This window comes from Acinonyx jubatus, chromosome A1 (genome assembly GCF_027475565.1).
Source record: "Acinonyx jubatus isolate Ajub_Pintada_27869175 chromosome A1, VMU_Ajub_asm_v1.0, whole genome shotgun sequence".
Taxonomy (NCBI): domain Eukaryota; kingdom Metazoa; phylum Chordata; class Mammalia; order Carnivora; family Felidae; genus Acinonyx; species Acinonyx jubatus.
In genome coordinates, this window is record NC_069380.1 from 192,766,634 (window position 1) to 192,782,092 (window position 15,459).

At 46.8% G+C, this 15,459-nt stretch overlaps 2 protein-coding genes across 3 annotated transcripts in view; one reads left to right on the forward strand and one right to left on the reverse strand.

Annotated features, from left to right (window-relative positions):
- The window catches only part of SLC36A1 (solute carrier family 36 member 1), a 170,693-nt gene that overhangs the window by 65,553 nt on the left and 89,681 nt on the right, over window positions 1–15,459 (reverse strand). The window lies entirely within an intron of this gene.
- Window positions 1–15,459, forward strand: part of FAT2 (FAT atypical cadherin 2) — an 83,504-nt gene that overhangs the window by 43,070 nt on the left and 24,975 nt on the right. For both annotated transcript variants that reach the window (XM_027077495.2, XM_053199939.1), the window contains exons 10-14: window positions 639–4,697; window positions 5,919–6,115; window positions 8,490–8,643; window positions 10,712–10,945; window positions 13,416–13,799. In XM_027077495.2, coding sequence (XP_026933296.1) covers window positions 639–4,697; window positions 5,919–6,115; window positions 8,490–8,643; window positions 10,712–10,945; window positions 13,416–13,799 — 5,028 coding nt within the window. The remainder of the gene's footprint in view (window positions 1–638; window positions 4,698–5,918; window positions 6,116–8,489; window positions 8,644–10,711; window positions 10,946–13,415; window positions 13,800–15,459) is intronic.

Consider the following 15,459-nt stretch of genomic DNA (forward strand, 5'->3'; position numbering starts at 1 on the left):
TTTTAAGATATTTTAAATTAAAAAACCAAATCCGTTTAAAGGAAAATATGCACTCAATAATGGTATAAAATTGCGAAGGTGGTGGCTGGATATTGAAAAAACTATAAAGGCAATGTGAGAATGCTTGACATTTAGAAAATCCAGGTGTGGTGGAAAGGGTATTTGATCAGGAGCCTCAAGGTCTGGGTTCAGTCTCTCCCCACCCAACCTCCAAGCCCAACAAGGACCTTCCCACCATAGACTATGTGGGGAGCAGATAGGGTGGTTTTTAAAAGTCTCTCCTATAAAAGTCACCACCGAAATACAGAGTGGAGTGTTCTTTTCCTACAAAGCGTAAGTTTCTTTCTTCGCTTTCAAGACCTTCTACAGCTTTGGCTTGTAGCTTAAGTTGTGACCCAAAGACTGAGTGATCATTGAAGCTGCCATTTATGGAGTAGCTACTATGTGCCTTGTGTAAGGTATTTTATAAAACAGGTGTCTTCCCTATATACCATTTCATAACTAAATCCAGGATAGCACAGGATGTGGATTTTGTCCTGTCCACGTTTTGTGTGATAGCCTCTTTACTGATCTAGAAAGCCTACTTGGTATCTCTTGAACATGGGGTAAATTTCAGTTTGTCTTGTTTTTTGTTTCAGGGAACAGCGAGGGTTTCTTCAACATAAATGCCCTGCTAGGCACCATCACTCTGGCCCAGAAACTCGGTCAGGCAAATCATGCCCGGTATAGCCTGACAGTCAAGGCAGAAGATCAAGGCTCCCCACAGTGGCATGACCTGGCTACAGTGATCATTAATGTTTACCCATCAGATAGCAGTGCCCCTATCTTTTCCAAAGCCGAGTACTTTGTCGAGATCCCTGAATCAATCCCTGTTGGTTCCCCAGTCCTCCTAGTGTCAGCTACAAGCTCCTCAGAAGTTACCTATGAGTTAAGAGAGGGAAACAAAGATGGTGTGTTCTCCATGAATTCATATTCTGGCCTCATTTCCACCCAGAAGAACCTGGACCATGAGAAAATTTCATCTTACCAGCTGAAAATCCGAGGCATCAATATGGCAGGAGCATTTACTGATGTCATGGCTCTTGTGTACATCATTGACGAAAATGACAATGCTCCCATGTTCTTCAAGTCCGTGTTTGTGGGCCAAATTAGTGAAGCAGCTCCATTGTACAGCATGATCGTGGACGAAAACAACAACCCCCTTGTGATTCGTGCCTCTGACAGTGATGAAGAAGCTAATTCCTTATTGGTCTATGAAATTCTGGAGCCAGAGGCTTTGAAGTTTTTCAAAATTGATCCCAGCATGGGAACCCTGATCATCATATCAGAAATGGATTACGAGAGCATGCCCTCTTTCCAATTCAGCGTCTACGTCCATGACCAAGGAAACCCCATCTTATTTGCACCCAGGCCTGTCCAGGTCACCATCAAGGTCAAAGATGTAAATGACTCCCCTCCCAGGTTCTCAGATCAGGTATATGAAGTAGCGGTAGTGAAGCCTATCCATCGGGGTATGGAGCTCCTAATCGTGCAGGCCAACGATGATGACTCGGAAGTCACTTATGGCATCAAAACTGGCAATGCTGACGAAGCTGTTGCCATCCATCCCATCACAGGCCGTATATCTGTGTTGAACCCTGCTTTCCTGGGAGTCTCTCGGGAGCTCACCATCAGGGCTTCTGATGGCCTATATCAAGACACTGCACTGGTAAAAATTTCTTTGGCACAGGCTCTTAACACAAGCTTGCAGTTTGATCAGGTCGTCTATAAGGCAACAGTGAAGGAGAATTTACAGGATAGAAAGGCACTGGTGATTCTTGGTGCCCAGGGCAATCATTTGAATGACACGCTTTCCTACTTCCTACTGAATGGCACAGATATGTTTCGGATGGTCAGGTCAGCAGGTGTGTTGCAGACAAGAGGTGTGGCATTTGACCGAGAACAGCAGGACACTTATGCGGTAGCGGTGGAATTGAGGGACAACAGGACCCCTCAGCGGGTGGCTCAGGCTCTGGTCAGGGTCTCTATTGAGGATGTCAATGACAATCACCCTGAATTTAAGCATGCACCTTATTACACAGTTATCCAAGATGGCACAGAACCAGGGGACGTTCTCTGTCAGGTATCTGCCACTGATCAGGACTTGGGGGTAAATGGTGCTGTCACATATGCATTTGCAGAAGATTATGCATATTTTCGAATTGACCCCTATCTTGGGGACATATCACTGAAGAAACCCTTTGATTATCAAGCTTTAAATAAGTATCACCTCAAAGTCATCGCTCGGGATGGAGGCACCCCAACCCTCCAGACTGAGGAAGAGGTACTTGTCACCGTGAGAAATAAATCCAACCCGCTGTTTCAGACTCCTTACTACAAAGTGAGAGTGCCTGAAAATATCACACTCTATACCCCAATTCTCCACACCCAGGCCCGAAGTCCAGAGGGACTCCGACTCATCTACAACATCGTGGAGGAAGAGCCCTTGATGCTGTTCACCACTGACTTCAAGACTGGTGTTCTAACAGTAACAGGCCCTTTGGACTATGAGTCTAAGACCAAACACGTGTTCACAGTTAGAGCCACAGACACAGCTCTGGGGTCATTTTCTGAAGCCACAGTGGAAGTCCTGGTGGAGGACGTCAATGATAACCCTCCCACTTTCTCTCAATTGGTCTACACGACTTCAGTATCGGAAGGCTTGCCTGCCCAGACCCCTGTGATCCAACTGTTGGCTTCTGACCAGGATTCAGGGCAGAACCGTGATGTCTCCTATCAGATTGTAGAGGATGGCTCAGATATTTCCAAATTCTTCCAGATCAATGGGAGCACAGGGGAGATGTCCACCGTTCAAGAGCTGGATTATGAAACTCAACAACACTTTCATGTGAAGGTCAGGGCCATGGATAGAGGAGATCCCCCACTCACTGGTGAAACCCTTGTGGTGGTTAATGTATCGGACATCAATGATAACCCCCCAGAGTTCAGGCAACCTCAGTACGAAGCCAATGTCAGTGAGCTGGCAACATGTGGACACCTGGTTCTTAAAGTGCAAGCTCTTGACCCTGACAGCAGGGATACCTCCCGCCTGGAGTACCTGATTCTTTCTGGCAATCAGGACAGGCACTTCTCCATCAACAGCTCATCAGGAATCATTTCTATGTTCAACCTTTGCAAAAAGCACCTGGACTCTTCTTACAATTTGAGGGTAGGTGCTTCTGATGGGGTCTTCCGAGCAACTGTGCCTGTGTATATCAACACTACAAATGCCAACAAGTACAGCCCAGAGTTCCAGCAGCATGTTTATGAGGCAGAATTGGCAGAAAATGCAAAGGTGGGAACCAAGGTGATTGAGTTGCTAGCCATAGACAAAGATAGTGGTCCCTACGGCACTGTAGATTATACCATCATCAATAAACTAGCAGGTGAGAAGTTCTCCATAAACCCCAATGGCCAGATCACCACTCTGCAGAAACTGGATCGGGAAAATTCAACAGAAAGAGTTATTGCCATTAAAGTCATGGCTCAGGATGGAGGAGGAAGAGTGGCCTTCTGCACCGTGAAGATCATCCTCACGGATGAAAATGACAACCCTCCACAATTTAAAGCATCTGAGTACACAGTGTCCATTCAATCCAATGTCAGTAAAGACTCCCCAGTTATCCAGGTGTTGGCCTATGATGCAGATGAAGGTCGGAATGCAGATGTCACCTACTCAGTGGACTCAGTGGAGGACTTGGATGAAGAGGTCATTGAAGTCAACCCAACTACTGGTGTTGTCAAGGTGAAAGAGAGCCTGGTGGGATTGGAAAACCGAGCCTTTGACTTAAAAATCAAAGCCCAGGACGGGGGGCCTCCTCACTGGAACTCTCTGGTGCTGTTACGACTTCAGGTGGTTCCTAATGAAGTATCCTTGCCCAAATTTTCTGAACCTTTGTATACTTTCTCTGCATCTGAAGATCTTCCAGAAGGGTCTGAAATTGGTTCTGTTAAAGCAGTGGCAGCTCAAGATCCAGTCATCTATAGTCTAGTGCAGGGCACCACACCAGAGAGCAACAAGGATGGTGTCTTCTCCTTGGACCGAAACACAGGAGTTCTAAAGGTGAGAAAGGCCATGGACTATGAGTCCACCAAATGGTACCAGATTGATTTGATGGCACATTGTCCCCATAATGACACTCCCTTGGTCTCCTTGGTCTCTGTCAATATCCAAGTGAAGGATGTCAATGACAATAGGCCTATCTTTGAGGCTGATCCCTATAAGGCTGTCCTCACTGAGAATATGCCAGTGGGGACCTCAGTCATTCAGGTGACTGCCAATGACCAGGACACTGGGAATGATGGCCAGGTGAGCTACAGGCTGCCAGTGGATCCTGGTAGCAATATCCATGAGCTCTTTGCCATTGACAGTGAGACTGGCTGGATCACCACGCTCCAGGAGCTTGACTGTGAGACACGCCAGACCTACCGCTTTTATGTGGTGGCCCATGACCATGGAAGGACCATCCAGCTCTCCTCTCAGGTCCTGGTTGAAGTCTCCATTACAGATGAGAATGACAATGCTCCCCGATTTGCTTCTGAAGACTATAGAGGATCTGTGGTTGAGAACAGTGAACCTGGTGAACTCGTGGCCACTCTTAAAACCGTGGATGCTGATGTCTCTGAGCAGAACAGACAGGTCACCTGCTACATTACAGGTAAGAATACTTGTCTTGGAATGGCGGCACTGGGGTACATTGAAAAAAGTCTAGAAAGAGGTGCCCTAAGACACGGGTTTAAGTCCTGGCTCTGTGGCTTATTAGATTCCATTTATAGACTTGGCATGCCTATTCTCATTCACTTCACAAGGATGCTGGTAAGATCTAACTTGAGAAAGCTCAGACAGCCCCCTGTAAATTGGAAAGTGTTTTGCAGAGAAGATCTCTTATTACTTTAGGTGAAGTAGAAAGAATAGAAGGGAGATACTTGTAACTGTTCTCGGCTTCTAGAGGATGGAGAAGGCATCAGTAGTCTTATGATCCCTGAAAACTCTGTCAGATGACTGTCCTTGTGGAGTGTATTCTGCCTAGATCAAGTTGTGGATACCAGAAAGACTCCTTAAGTCAATCATAGGACCTAAGTGTTGGAGTGAAAACACTCATAGATATGATTCCAGCTCAGTCCCCTCACTTCACACACAGGAAAACCAAAGCCCAGATAGGGGCAGAAACTCAACCAAGGTCGCACTCCAAGCCTGAGTCAGATCTGGCGTTAAAACCACACTCTACAAGCTGCTTTCCCTAGCAATAGATACCTATTGCAGACTTAAATTACCCCAATCCCTGTCCAGTGACTGAACCAGCTAGCCAGTGGCCATAAAGGAGCTTTTGTTTTTAATTTTTTAATGTTTATTTATTTTTTAGAGAAAGAGAGAGACAGAGCTGAGTGGGGGAGGGGAAGAGAGAGAGGAGACACAGAATCCGAAGCAGGCTCCAGGCTCTGAGCTGTCAGCACAGAGCTGACACGGGGTTCAAACTCACGGATTGTGAGATCATGACCTGAGCTGAAGTCAGATGCTTAACCAACTAAGCCACCCAGGTGCCCCAAAATGGTGTTTCTTTATTTCTTGTATAGAATTGAAATTTACTTCCCTTTAACTTCCCCACAATGCCTTCCAAAGCACAAAAAATAGGAAATTTGCCCCTCAGCCACATATTTTAGAGTGGTGCTTCTCACGGTGATAATTCCATTTCATAGGAGGCCTTTGAAGCCAGAACCAAATAACTGACTCAATAGAAATATGGGTCCCTTATTCAGGGAGGAAAATTTTGTCTTTCCTAGAAATCCTGGAAAAAGTGTCACATGGGCAGCCACCTATGGCACAAAGCCTGGTTTATTCCTTTTCCTCAGCTCCTGGAAGCTCTGTTCCATCTTTTTAGAGGGAGACCCCCTGGGCCAGTTTGGCATCAGCCAAGTTGGAGATGAGTGGAGGATTTTCTCGAGGAAGACCCTGGACCGTGAGCACACGGCCAAGTACTTGCTCAGAATCACAGCTTCCGACGGCAAGTTCCAGGCTTCGGTCCTCGTGGAGATCTTTGTTCTGGACATCAATGATAACAGCCCGCAGTGCTCACAGGTAAGGGCCGGGTAAGGGTGAGGTGGCAGTGGAGGCAGAAGAGGAAGGAGAAGGACTCAGGGGACTATCTCTGAGGCTGGCATCACTGACCAGCTGTTGCTTCTCCCCAGCTGGCCTCAGACTAGTGCCCTAGGCAGGGTTCATTCTAGGCAATTCCTTCCCTCGACTGCTGCCATAGGGATGTCACCAAGTTCTCTAGAACCCCTGGTCCATACTTTTCCCCCTATACTCCCTACAAAGGTCTACTTCCCTGCAAAATACATCCAGAAGTAAAGTAACTTCTTTATTCTCCAAGCACAATCTGCTGTGCCCAGGGGGGAAACCCCTTTTCCACTCAGCTTGTTAGCTTGGCTCATTACATCCAAAGAGACCTGCCCCCAGAGACACCCCACACTACTTTCATGCCCATATATACATATCCCCACACCTACATGGATAATACAGACCTTAGATGCCCTCCTCAAGGTTGTAAGTATACACAAACATGCAGGCAGGGCAGTTGCATTTTTGCTGAGGACTTCACTTAATTCAACCCTAAATTACTCTTGAAAACAAACGTTGAATCGTGGTGGTGGTGGTGGTGGTGGTGGTGGTGGTGTGTGTGTGCACGTGTGTGTATGTTGGGAAGAGAACTGTGTTCTTAGAGGACCTAAGCGAGTAATCATTGCCACGTAGCTTTGTGTTGAAACATATTTTTTACATTTCTTTATTTTTGGGAGACAGAAAGAGACAAAGCACAAGAGGGGAAGGGGCAGAGAGAGAGAGGGAGACACAGAATCCCAAGCAGGCTCCAGGCTCCGGGCTGTCAGCACAGAGCCCGACGCGGGGCTCGAACCCACGGACCGGGAGATCATGACCTGAGCCAGAGTCGGACGCTCAACCGACTGAGCCACCCAGGTGCCCCTAAACATATTTTTTTAAATACAGTAAATAATTCTTAACTTTGGTGGTTTGCATTGCCTCAAAGTTTTCAGATAGAACATTTTACTGTTATAACATTTCAACTTACAGTAATTCAAATTTACATAAAATCCAGCCATTCAGTATATATACATAAATACAAACTTACACATACTCACTCATGTACACACACACAAAGGATCGTCTACAACTCTGCATATACATGCAAATACCCATACATATATGCACACAGATACATAAGCATATACCTGCATACACACAACATTCATCCATCTGTATACCCATCCAGACATGGAAATACACATATATAACTCACACAAACATACTTACATGTGCATTGCATATATATACGCACTTCACTTATTTGCACACATTGATGCAACACATACCTTATAACACAAAAAATACATATATCCCATCACCTTTTCTTCCTCTGTCTTCTACACACCAACTACAGAAAATCGTAGTAGAAAAAGAGAACCTATATTATCAGGTGCATGGAAAATGCCTTCGTGGGATCCAAGATGACCACCTTTTGGATCTCAGAAGGGCAGCCTTTCTTGGGGAGGGTGGTGGCCATACTTTCTTCCTCTTTCCCCTTAACTATCCTTGCAACCAGCTTGTATCCTCCCCATGCTGGGAGAGGCCAGGACCAAGCTCGCCCTGGCCTTCCCAGAGGTGGTCAACTGCATCACTAGAGTCAGAGAAAAGAGGTCTGGGTGGCCATCTCTGTACAGCCCACCCAGGCCCAAAGCCTCCACCCAGAGCAGGGTCTCACGCTCACCCACACCCTGCAGTGGGGGAAACCAGTTTGCTTGGAACCTGTGCCCAGAGCCAGCAGGTAGAGGAACATTGGGCTCCTGGGGAGCTCCAGCCTCTTCCCTGTGCCATATCCCCTGCTATGAAGGTACCTGCAGTGAAGGGAGGATGGGGGCAGGCCCTGGGGGCTCTCAGGGTCCAGACCTGACTCAAACAGCCAAGGGTCTGTCTTGGGGTGTAGGCAGGTGAGCCTGACAGCATGGCCTCACCACAGAGACCAGGATGCCTGGCCTGGAGGGAGTGGCTTGACCTGACACCTTCCAGAACGCCTCACATCAGGCTCATCTCACCAACCTCCTCCAGAAGCCTCAAAGGACCCGTGTGGAGTAGGTGGAAGCAGGTCCTTCTAGCTCTGAGTGTGGGCTTTTGATGGTGGATCTTCTCTCTCACTCCCCATTCATTCTCTTTCTTTTCCAACTAGTCCTCTTGCCATCGTGCTCCTTGTTTGCAATCTCCGTTTTCCTTGCAGTTTCACCTTATTCTGTTTTAACCATGCCCTGCTTCCCTCTCTTCCCCTCTCCCCATCTTGCTCTCTGACGTCTCTCTCTCTGCTTCTCTCTCCCTCTCTGTCATTCTGCCTCTCTCTCACTCAGGTGTGTCTCCCACAATCTTCCTCTTTGTGTTCCATCTCCAGCTTCTCTATACTGGCAAAGTCAGTGAAGATATATCTCCAGGACACTTCATTTTGAAAGTCTCTGCAACAGACTTGGACTCCGAAACCAACGCTCAGATCACATATTCTCTGCATGGTCCTGGAGCAGATGAATTTAAGCTGGATCCTCATACAGGTGGGTTTCCTGAGCTGCGGGATCCAGCCAAGAACTTACTTAGTGAATACCAGTGACAAGTGCCATGCTAGGCTCCTTGGAGAAGAAGCGAGAGTTCACTTGTCCATCCATCCATTCACTCAGCAAACATACTGGTACTATGTGCCAAGTATTGCACTAGATGGCGGGACATAATCAATAGACGGACAGGCTCTGGGTCTTATGGGAAAAGCAGTCATCAGATCAGTGGTTTGAACGTGCTGAGTTAAGAAAAGACGCAAGATGCTAAGGGAAGGTTTGACAGGAGCAGGGAGAGAGCCCTGGGGGCAGAGTTAAGGGAGTCGTAGGGATAGACACTCAAGGAGAATTTATACAAGGACCTTGTTTTAGGAGAGAGCACATTCATCTGAGGTCCTGATGCAAGGCCAGAAACTAGTGCACAGAGGGGAGGAGATAGGCCAAGGGTAGGGGTGGGGGGGCGGGCACAAACTCCACCTTTAGAGCCATCAGAGGATTTAGGCAGGTGAGCTTCATGGTCAAGGACATGATCTCAAGACCTTGAGATCTTGAGATCTTGAGGTACGTTGAGGTACGTTGCAGACCTCAAAATATTATTGTAGAAAATCCCAAGAGAGAAAGTCTATAGAAGTCTAGCCCAGGTCAGGCACGTAGTACGAGTTCAGTGGATGCAGTTGACATTGTCATTATTATTAGAGGACAAAGCCCAGAGCTGGAAGCAGAGAGCCCTGCAGGGTAGACCACCAATGCCTGGGAGAGGATGGGCTGTGAGAGTCTGATGGAGAAGACAGGATGGGGTCTGCTTCCTTTGGAAAAACAGCCGCACAGTGGGATCCCCATCCAGCTGCGATGGGGGAAGGTGTGGGCATGGGCAGCACAGAAGGCCCAGGCCACAGACGGCCAGCTGCTGACACTTGGCTTGGAACCAAGAGCTCAAAGGATGGCTTGGAGATTCCTGAGCAGGGAGGTGGCAGGTGAGAGTGGTGTCCCAGGAAGCTGTCTGGATAAATAGGAGACAACCTTGTCCTTTCTCATTCCAGCATGGGCGTGCTGAGTCACCCCAGGCAGGTTACCTAATCTCTCTCTGGGGCTGTTTGTTCAGCTGCAGGATGATTGGTGGGGTCTTAAAAAAACGGGGTGGTTTTTCTAAATTGGAAATAATACATGCTCATTGTACAAAAATCCAAACACCGTGGGCGTGTATTATGCAGAAACTGGAAAGTCTGTATAATAATCAGCCCCTCCCCAAAGAGAAGCACTCTAGAATACTATTTTGTGACTTGCTTTTTTTCACATAGCAACATCTTGGAGGTATTAACAAGGCATTACATAAAACTCTATCATTAATTCCTTTTGGGTCGCACAGTATTTTACTGTATGGCTAATTCGTAATATATCTAACCAATCCCTTTTTGAAAGACATACAGGATATTTTCAGTATGTTGCTATTATAAACAGTGCTACAGAGAATATCTTTATACATACATTTTTATCCTTGGGTTGATTATTCCATAGGATATATTCTTAGATGTGAAATCGTGGGCCAAAGGATACATTTTTTTTTTTAATGTTTATTTTATTTTTGAGAGACAGAAACAGCACGAGCCGGGAAAGGGGCAGAGAGAGGGGGAGACACAGAATCTGAAGCAGGCTCCAGGCTCTGAGCTGTCAGCACCGAGGGGGCTTGAACTCACCATCTGTCAGATCTGTGAGATCATGACCTGAGCCGAAGTCGGACGCTTTACTGGCTGAGCCACCTAGGCGCGCCAAAGGATAAACACATTTTATGTGTTGTTAGAAATTGTCTAGTCGCCCTTTAAAAATGTTGTGTCTCTTTGTAGCTCATTGGTGAGAATCTGAAATTGGTGATGTGTTTGGGAGAATTAGGGAAGCAGGCAGGTGTGGGGCTGAGCTTCTTTCCTAACTGTATATACTCCCTTTTCTGACTCCTTTTTGTCACAGAGTGACAAAACTCTATGTCCCTGTGGTTGCCTTGCGTAGATACCTAGAAGGCATGTGCTGGAGGCATGTCCCCCAGAGAAAGCTCACTGGCTGTCGTTTCTCTGGCCAGGGGAGCTGACCACCCTTACAGCCCTAGACCGAGAGAAGAAGGACATGTACAGCCTTGTTGCCAAGGCGACGGATGGAGGCGGCCAGTCGTGCCAGGCAGATGTGACCCTCTACGTGGAGGATGTGAATGACAATGCCCCCCGTTTCTTCCCCAGCCACTGTGCTGTGGCTGTCTTCGACAACACCACAGTGAAGACCCCCGTGGCTGTGGTATTGGCCCGGGATCCCGACCAAGGTGAGGAGGAGAATGATTGGAGGCCCTTTGCTCATGGGGTCACCTGGGATGGGATGAGGGTTTGGCTCTCTGTGTGTTGCTCTGGGGCTTAGCAAGGACTCTGCCTCCTTGCTGAGTCTGCAAACACTTACAAGAGGAAAATGTCCACAACACCGCAAACCTAAGTGCTATGTGACAAAAGATTTGGGCAATGTTTTGAGGCCAGTACAGGGCATTTCGGCGTCATTGTTTGTCACTGGCACTTAGACCTGAGCCCTTTCAATGCTGCCATTTAACCTCAAGGACGCTTTAAATACAAACATCTAATCTGAAATACACAAATCGGAATTATTCAACTCCAATGAATTTGCCACAAGAAAGGAATTTGGGGCATAAACTCTATTAAGCCTATTAAATTATTTGATCAATTTTCTATATGATAAAGTGAAATAATTTTCAATATTTTACATCTTAACTTTAATGACATTATTTGCATTAGGGTTAATTCTTTTTTTTTTTAATTTACAAGGCAAGTTTGATTCATGCATGAGTATTTGTTCCATATTGTACCAATTATAACTTCTGCCATCATGAAGTAGTGTGTGTGCATGTGTGTGTATGTATATATGTATATATACACACACACATATATATATATATATATGTATACACACAGTGCATATGCCCAATTTTCTTAAGTTTTAGACAGGCATTGAAGGAGATGGAAGATTTTAAGGGGATCTAGGAGTTCAAGAGAAGGCAAATAGAGCAAAGTCATCTAATGGCTACCAGGCCCTACATAGTGCTCAATTACCTAGTACTTGGACACTTCCTGGGACAGGAAGCTCCCTACTTCCTAGGCAACTACTCGCCTGCCTTTCAAGGTACCTCGCTACTTCCTAGCAGCTACCTACTGACCTTCCATGGTACCTCAGATAATTATCAAGTGCAACCTATTTTGAGTTGACACCTGTCATTCCTGGTCCTGCCCTCTGTAGCCACACAGATCTCCTAGACCCTCGCCCACGACAGCCTTTCTGAGGCCGGGAGGTGGTGATTACCTGCTCCAGCCCCAAGCTTTCCTTCCTGGGTGAAGGAGACCTAGTTCCTTCAATTACATGCTTCCAATCACGCCTTCTTTCTAGGACACATCCCGTGGCGTTATACCACTTTACCATTAACCCTTCAAAACTGTTATTATTCTAATCCAAATATTCCACCCAGATATTCCAAATGTGGCCTGACCAGAAGCTCCCTCTCTCTAGAAAAATGTATATATGGGGGAGTTCCATGGCACGCACATTTAATTTATGTAAATCCAACTATTCTAATAGGCAGTTTCTGCCGTCATTCAACCGAAAGGGTGTGTGTCCCCATATGTGTGTGAGATGTGAGACCCTCAGGCTCAGGGATGCACTCCTCCCGTTGGGTGAGGATCTTGTAGCTGAGCCTTCGCTCTTCTTCCTGCACGTCAGCCCCTACACAAGCCAACTGCTTCAGCTAGTACACAACCAAAGAAAATAACAGAATCTGAGCCAAAGCTGGAGAAACATTGTGTGTTTTGATTTACTAAGAACTTTCCATACCCATGGAGATGTGTGTCTCCTTAGTGTTTTATTTTGACATAATTATAGACACCTAGGAAGCTGCAAAAATAGTACTGGGAGGTCCCTGCACGGTTCCCCCAACTTCCCCCAGTGGTGGCATTTTAGCTGTAGCAGGAAATTGGGGCTGGGACATTACTGGTAACTGGACTTTACTCCTTATTCAGATTTTACCAGTTTCTATATGCACTCATTTGAATGTGTGCATGTGAGCACACGTTTTTGTGTGTATGGTTCTATTCCATATTATTCCACATATAGTTTCATGTAACCACCACCATAACCAAGATACGGAATTGTTCTATCACAACCGAGCAGCTCAACATAGATGGTTTTGACCTTGTACAATTTTCACTTTATGAGCTGATGTTAGACTCTAACCCCACATAAACATTTTCAGATAATTTTATGGGTTTGCAGATGTCCTACCCTCCAGAACCTTTCTATGAGGACTTGAAGCCCCTGGTGAAGAATCCCCTACAGAGAGGTTCTCACTCTTTTTTTTTTTTTTAAATTTTTACAAATGTTTCTATTTATTTTTGAGAGAGAGACAGAGACAGAGACAGAGAGACAGAGCATGAGTGGGGGAGGGACAGAGAGAATGAGGGAGACACAGAATCGAAAGCAGGCCCCAGGCTCTGAGCTGTCAGCACACAGCCCCGATGCAGGGCTCGAATTCGTGAACCACGAGATCATGACCCGAGCTGAAGTCAGACGTCTGCTTAACCAACTGAGCCACCCAGGTGCCCCAATAGAGAGGTTCTCACTGTTAACACAGCCTGAGCATGTTAGCCCTTATGGGGACCCTCCTTCCCAGGCCCTCCTGTGGCTAGAAATTTCACTGCAAGCAGGGCCAGAAGGAACCATGCCCTTGGTCTCCCCAACAGGTGCCAATGCCCAAGTGGTTTACTCTCTGACGGACTCTGCTGAAGGCCATTTTTCCATCGAGGCCACCACAGGTGTGATTCGGCTGGAGAAGCCGCTACGGGTCAAGCCACAGGAAGCACTGGAGCTCACCGTCCGTGCCTCTGACCTGGGCTCCCCGATACCGCTGTCCACACTGGGCACGGTCACCGTGTCAGTGGTAGGCCTCGATGATTACCTGCCTGTGTTCCTGAGCACTGAGCACAGCGTGCAGGTGCCCGAGGACGCCCAGCTTGGCACGGAGGTGCTGCAGCTGGCCACCCTCACTCGCCCCGGCGCCGAGAAGACTGGCTACCGTGTGGTCAGTGGGAACGAGCAGGGGAGGTTCCGCCTGGATGCCCGCACAGGTGAGCCAGCACCTGAGGCAACCTCATCCCCTACATGCACTTACACACACAGGGTCTTGGGGAACACTGGCTTCACATATGGGGGGGGGGTGCCCTCTGCAGACCCTCCCAGGGCAGAACTCCTTTGGCTCTGTGCATCTCTCCAGGTCCCATGTTCCTTCCTTTACCCTGGGGCCAGCCTATCTGGGGACCCCCTTTATTCCTCCGCATCCCCACCCAGGACCCTTGGCGACCCAGTCTTCTCTCACAGTTTGTAGCTTCATGCTCCCAGCTCCGGGCCACCTTCTGGAGGCTGAGGCCACTCTCTGTCCTCGGCTGCAGAGGCATGAAGCACTTGCTGGAATCTGGGGCATAAGCAGCACTGGGCAGGGCCACCTGCTTCCCACCTCTAGCCCTCCCCAAATATCCCAGCACTACCCCCTCTCCCCTTATTCTTATGAAGAGAGAACTGGGGAACAGTCTCTTCTTTCCTCCTGGCCACAGAAAAGTCTAAGTCAGACGCACAGAACCTCGTGGAGGGGCCTCAGAGGCTGCCCAGGTCAGATCCCTTTCCACAGCACCCCCGCAATGATACTCTCTACCTCCTAAAGCAGCTGCCTTGTTGTTGAGCAGTATTTTTTAATGGCTGTACTATATAAAAAAATAGAACAGCGTAATGAACCCCATGTTCCCATCACCTAGCTTCAGTAATTGTCAACATAGGCCAGTCTGATTTCATCTTTACCCTTCACCACCACCCCCATGCACACATATTGGTTAGTTATTTTAATCTCTTACATTTTCCTCTCCTTTATTTGCCGTGTGGTCTAACTAATGAAACGTGGGTCAGTGTCAGGCAGAACTTTTCTATTTTGGATTGACTAGTAGCTGTATCTTTATGATGTCATACATCTCTCTAGCCCTCATATTCCTTATAAATCACATTTGAATGAAAGACCTTGATCAGGTTCAAGCTCAATTTTGTGGCAACAGTGCTTCAGAGATGAGGCTGTGCTGTACTTTGTACTATGGTGGGAGGCATATGATAACTGATGGGTTTTTTCTGAGGTTAAGACTGACAATGAGCTTGCATATTGTGAACCTGACCCATCCATTATAGATGGATCCTTCTAATGGTTTTAGCAAACGTTGATGATTATTTCCTAGATACATGATTTCATTATGTAGAAAAGGGGCAGCCTTCTAATCTTACCATTCCTCATTCATTTACTAACTAAAATTCTTCATAAAGAAGATTTTTCTATCATTAAATATTTGGTTATCCAGGAACAGCCGGATACATCCTTCTTCTTTTCCAACTGTCAGAGAAATAAATCTACATCCTAGCAGTTTGTTGAGCAACTTGGAGTATTATAAAAGTCTTTGAAAACTAAGTTCTGTCATTTATTAGCCGGGCGAACTTGGGCAGCTCATCTACCTCGAGGGCATCAGTTGGCTCACCTAGAAAATGGGAATGACAAGTTCTTCCTGCTCTACAGAGGTATTACAGATCTACATGAGACAGATTCAGTATTACAGATTTAAGTGAAATTTCAGTGAAGTATTACAAAAATAAATGAGGGAAACAGTGCTGTTGAGAATGACAGTAAGGGAAGTGAGAGGAGATGAAAGGGAAGAGGAAAGGAGGGTAATGGGGAAATAGAAAACAAAGATGGTGATG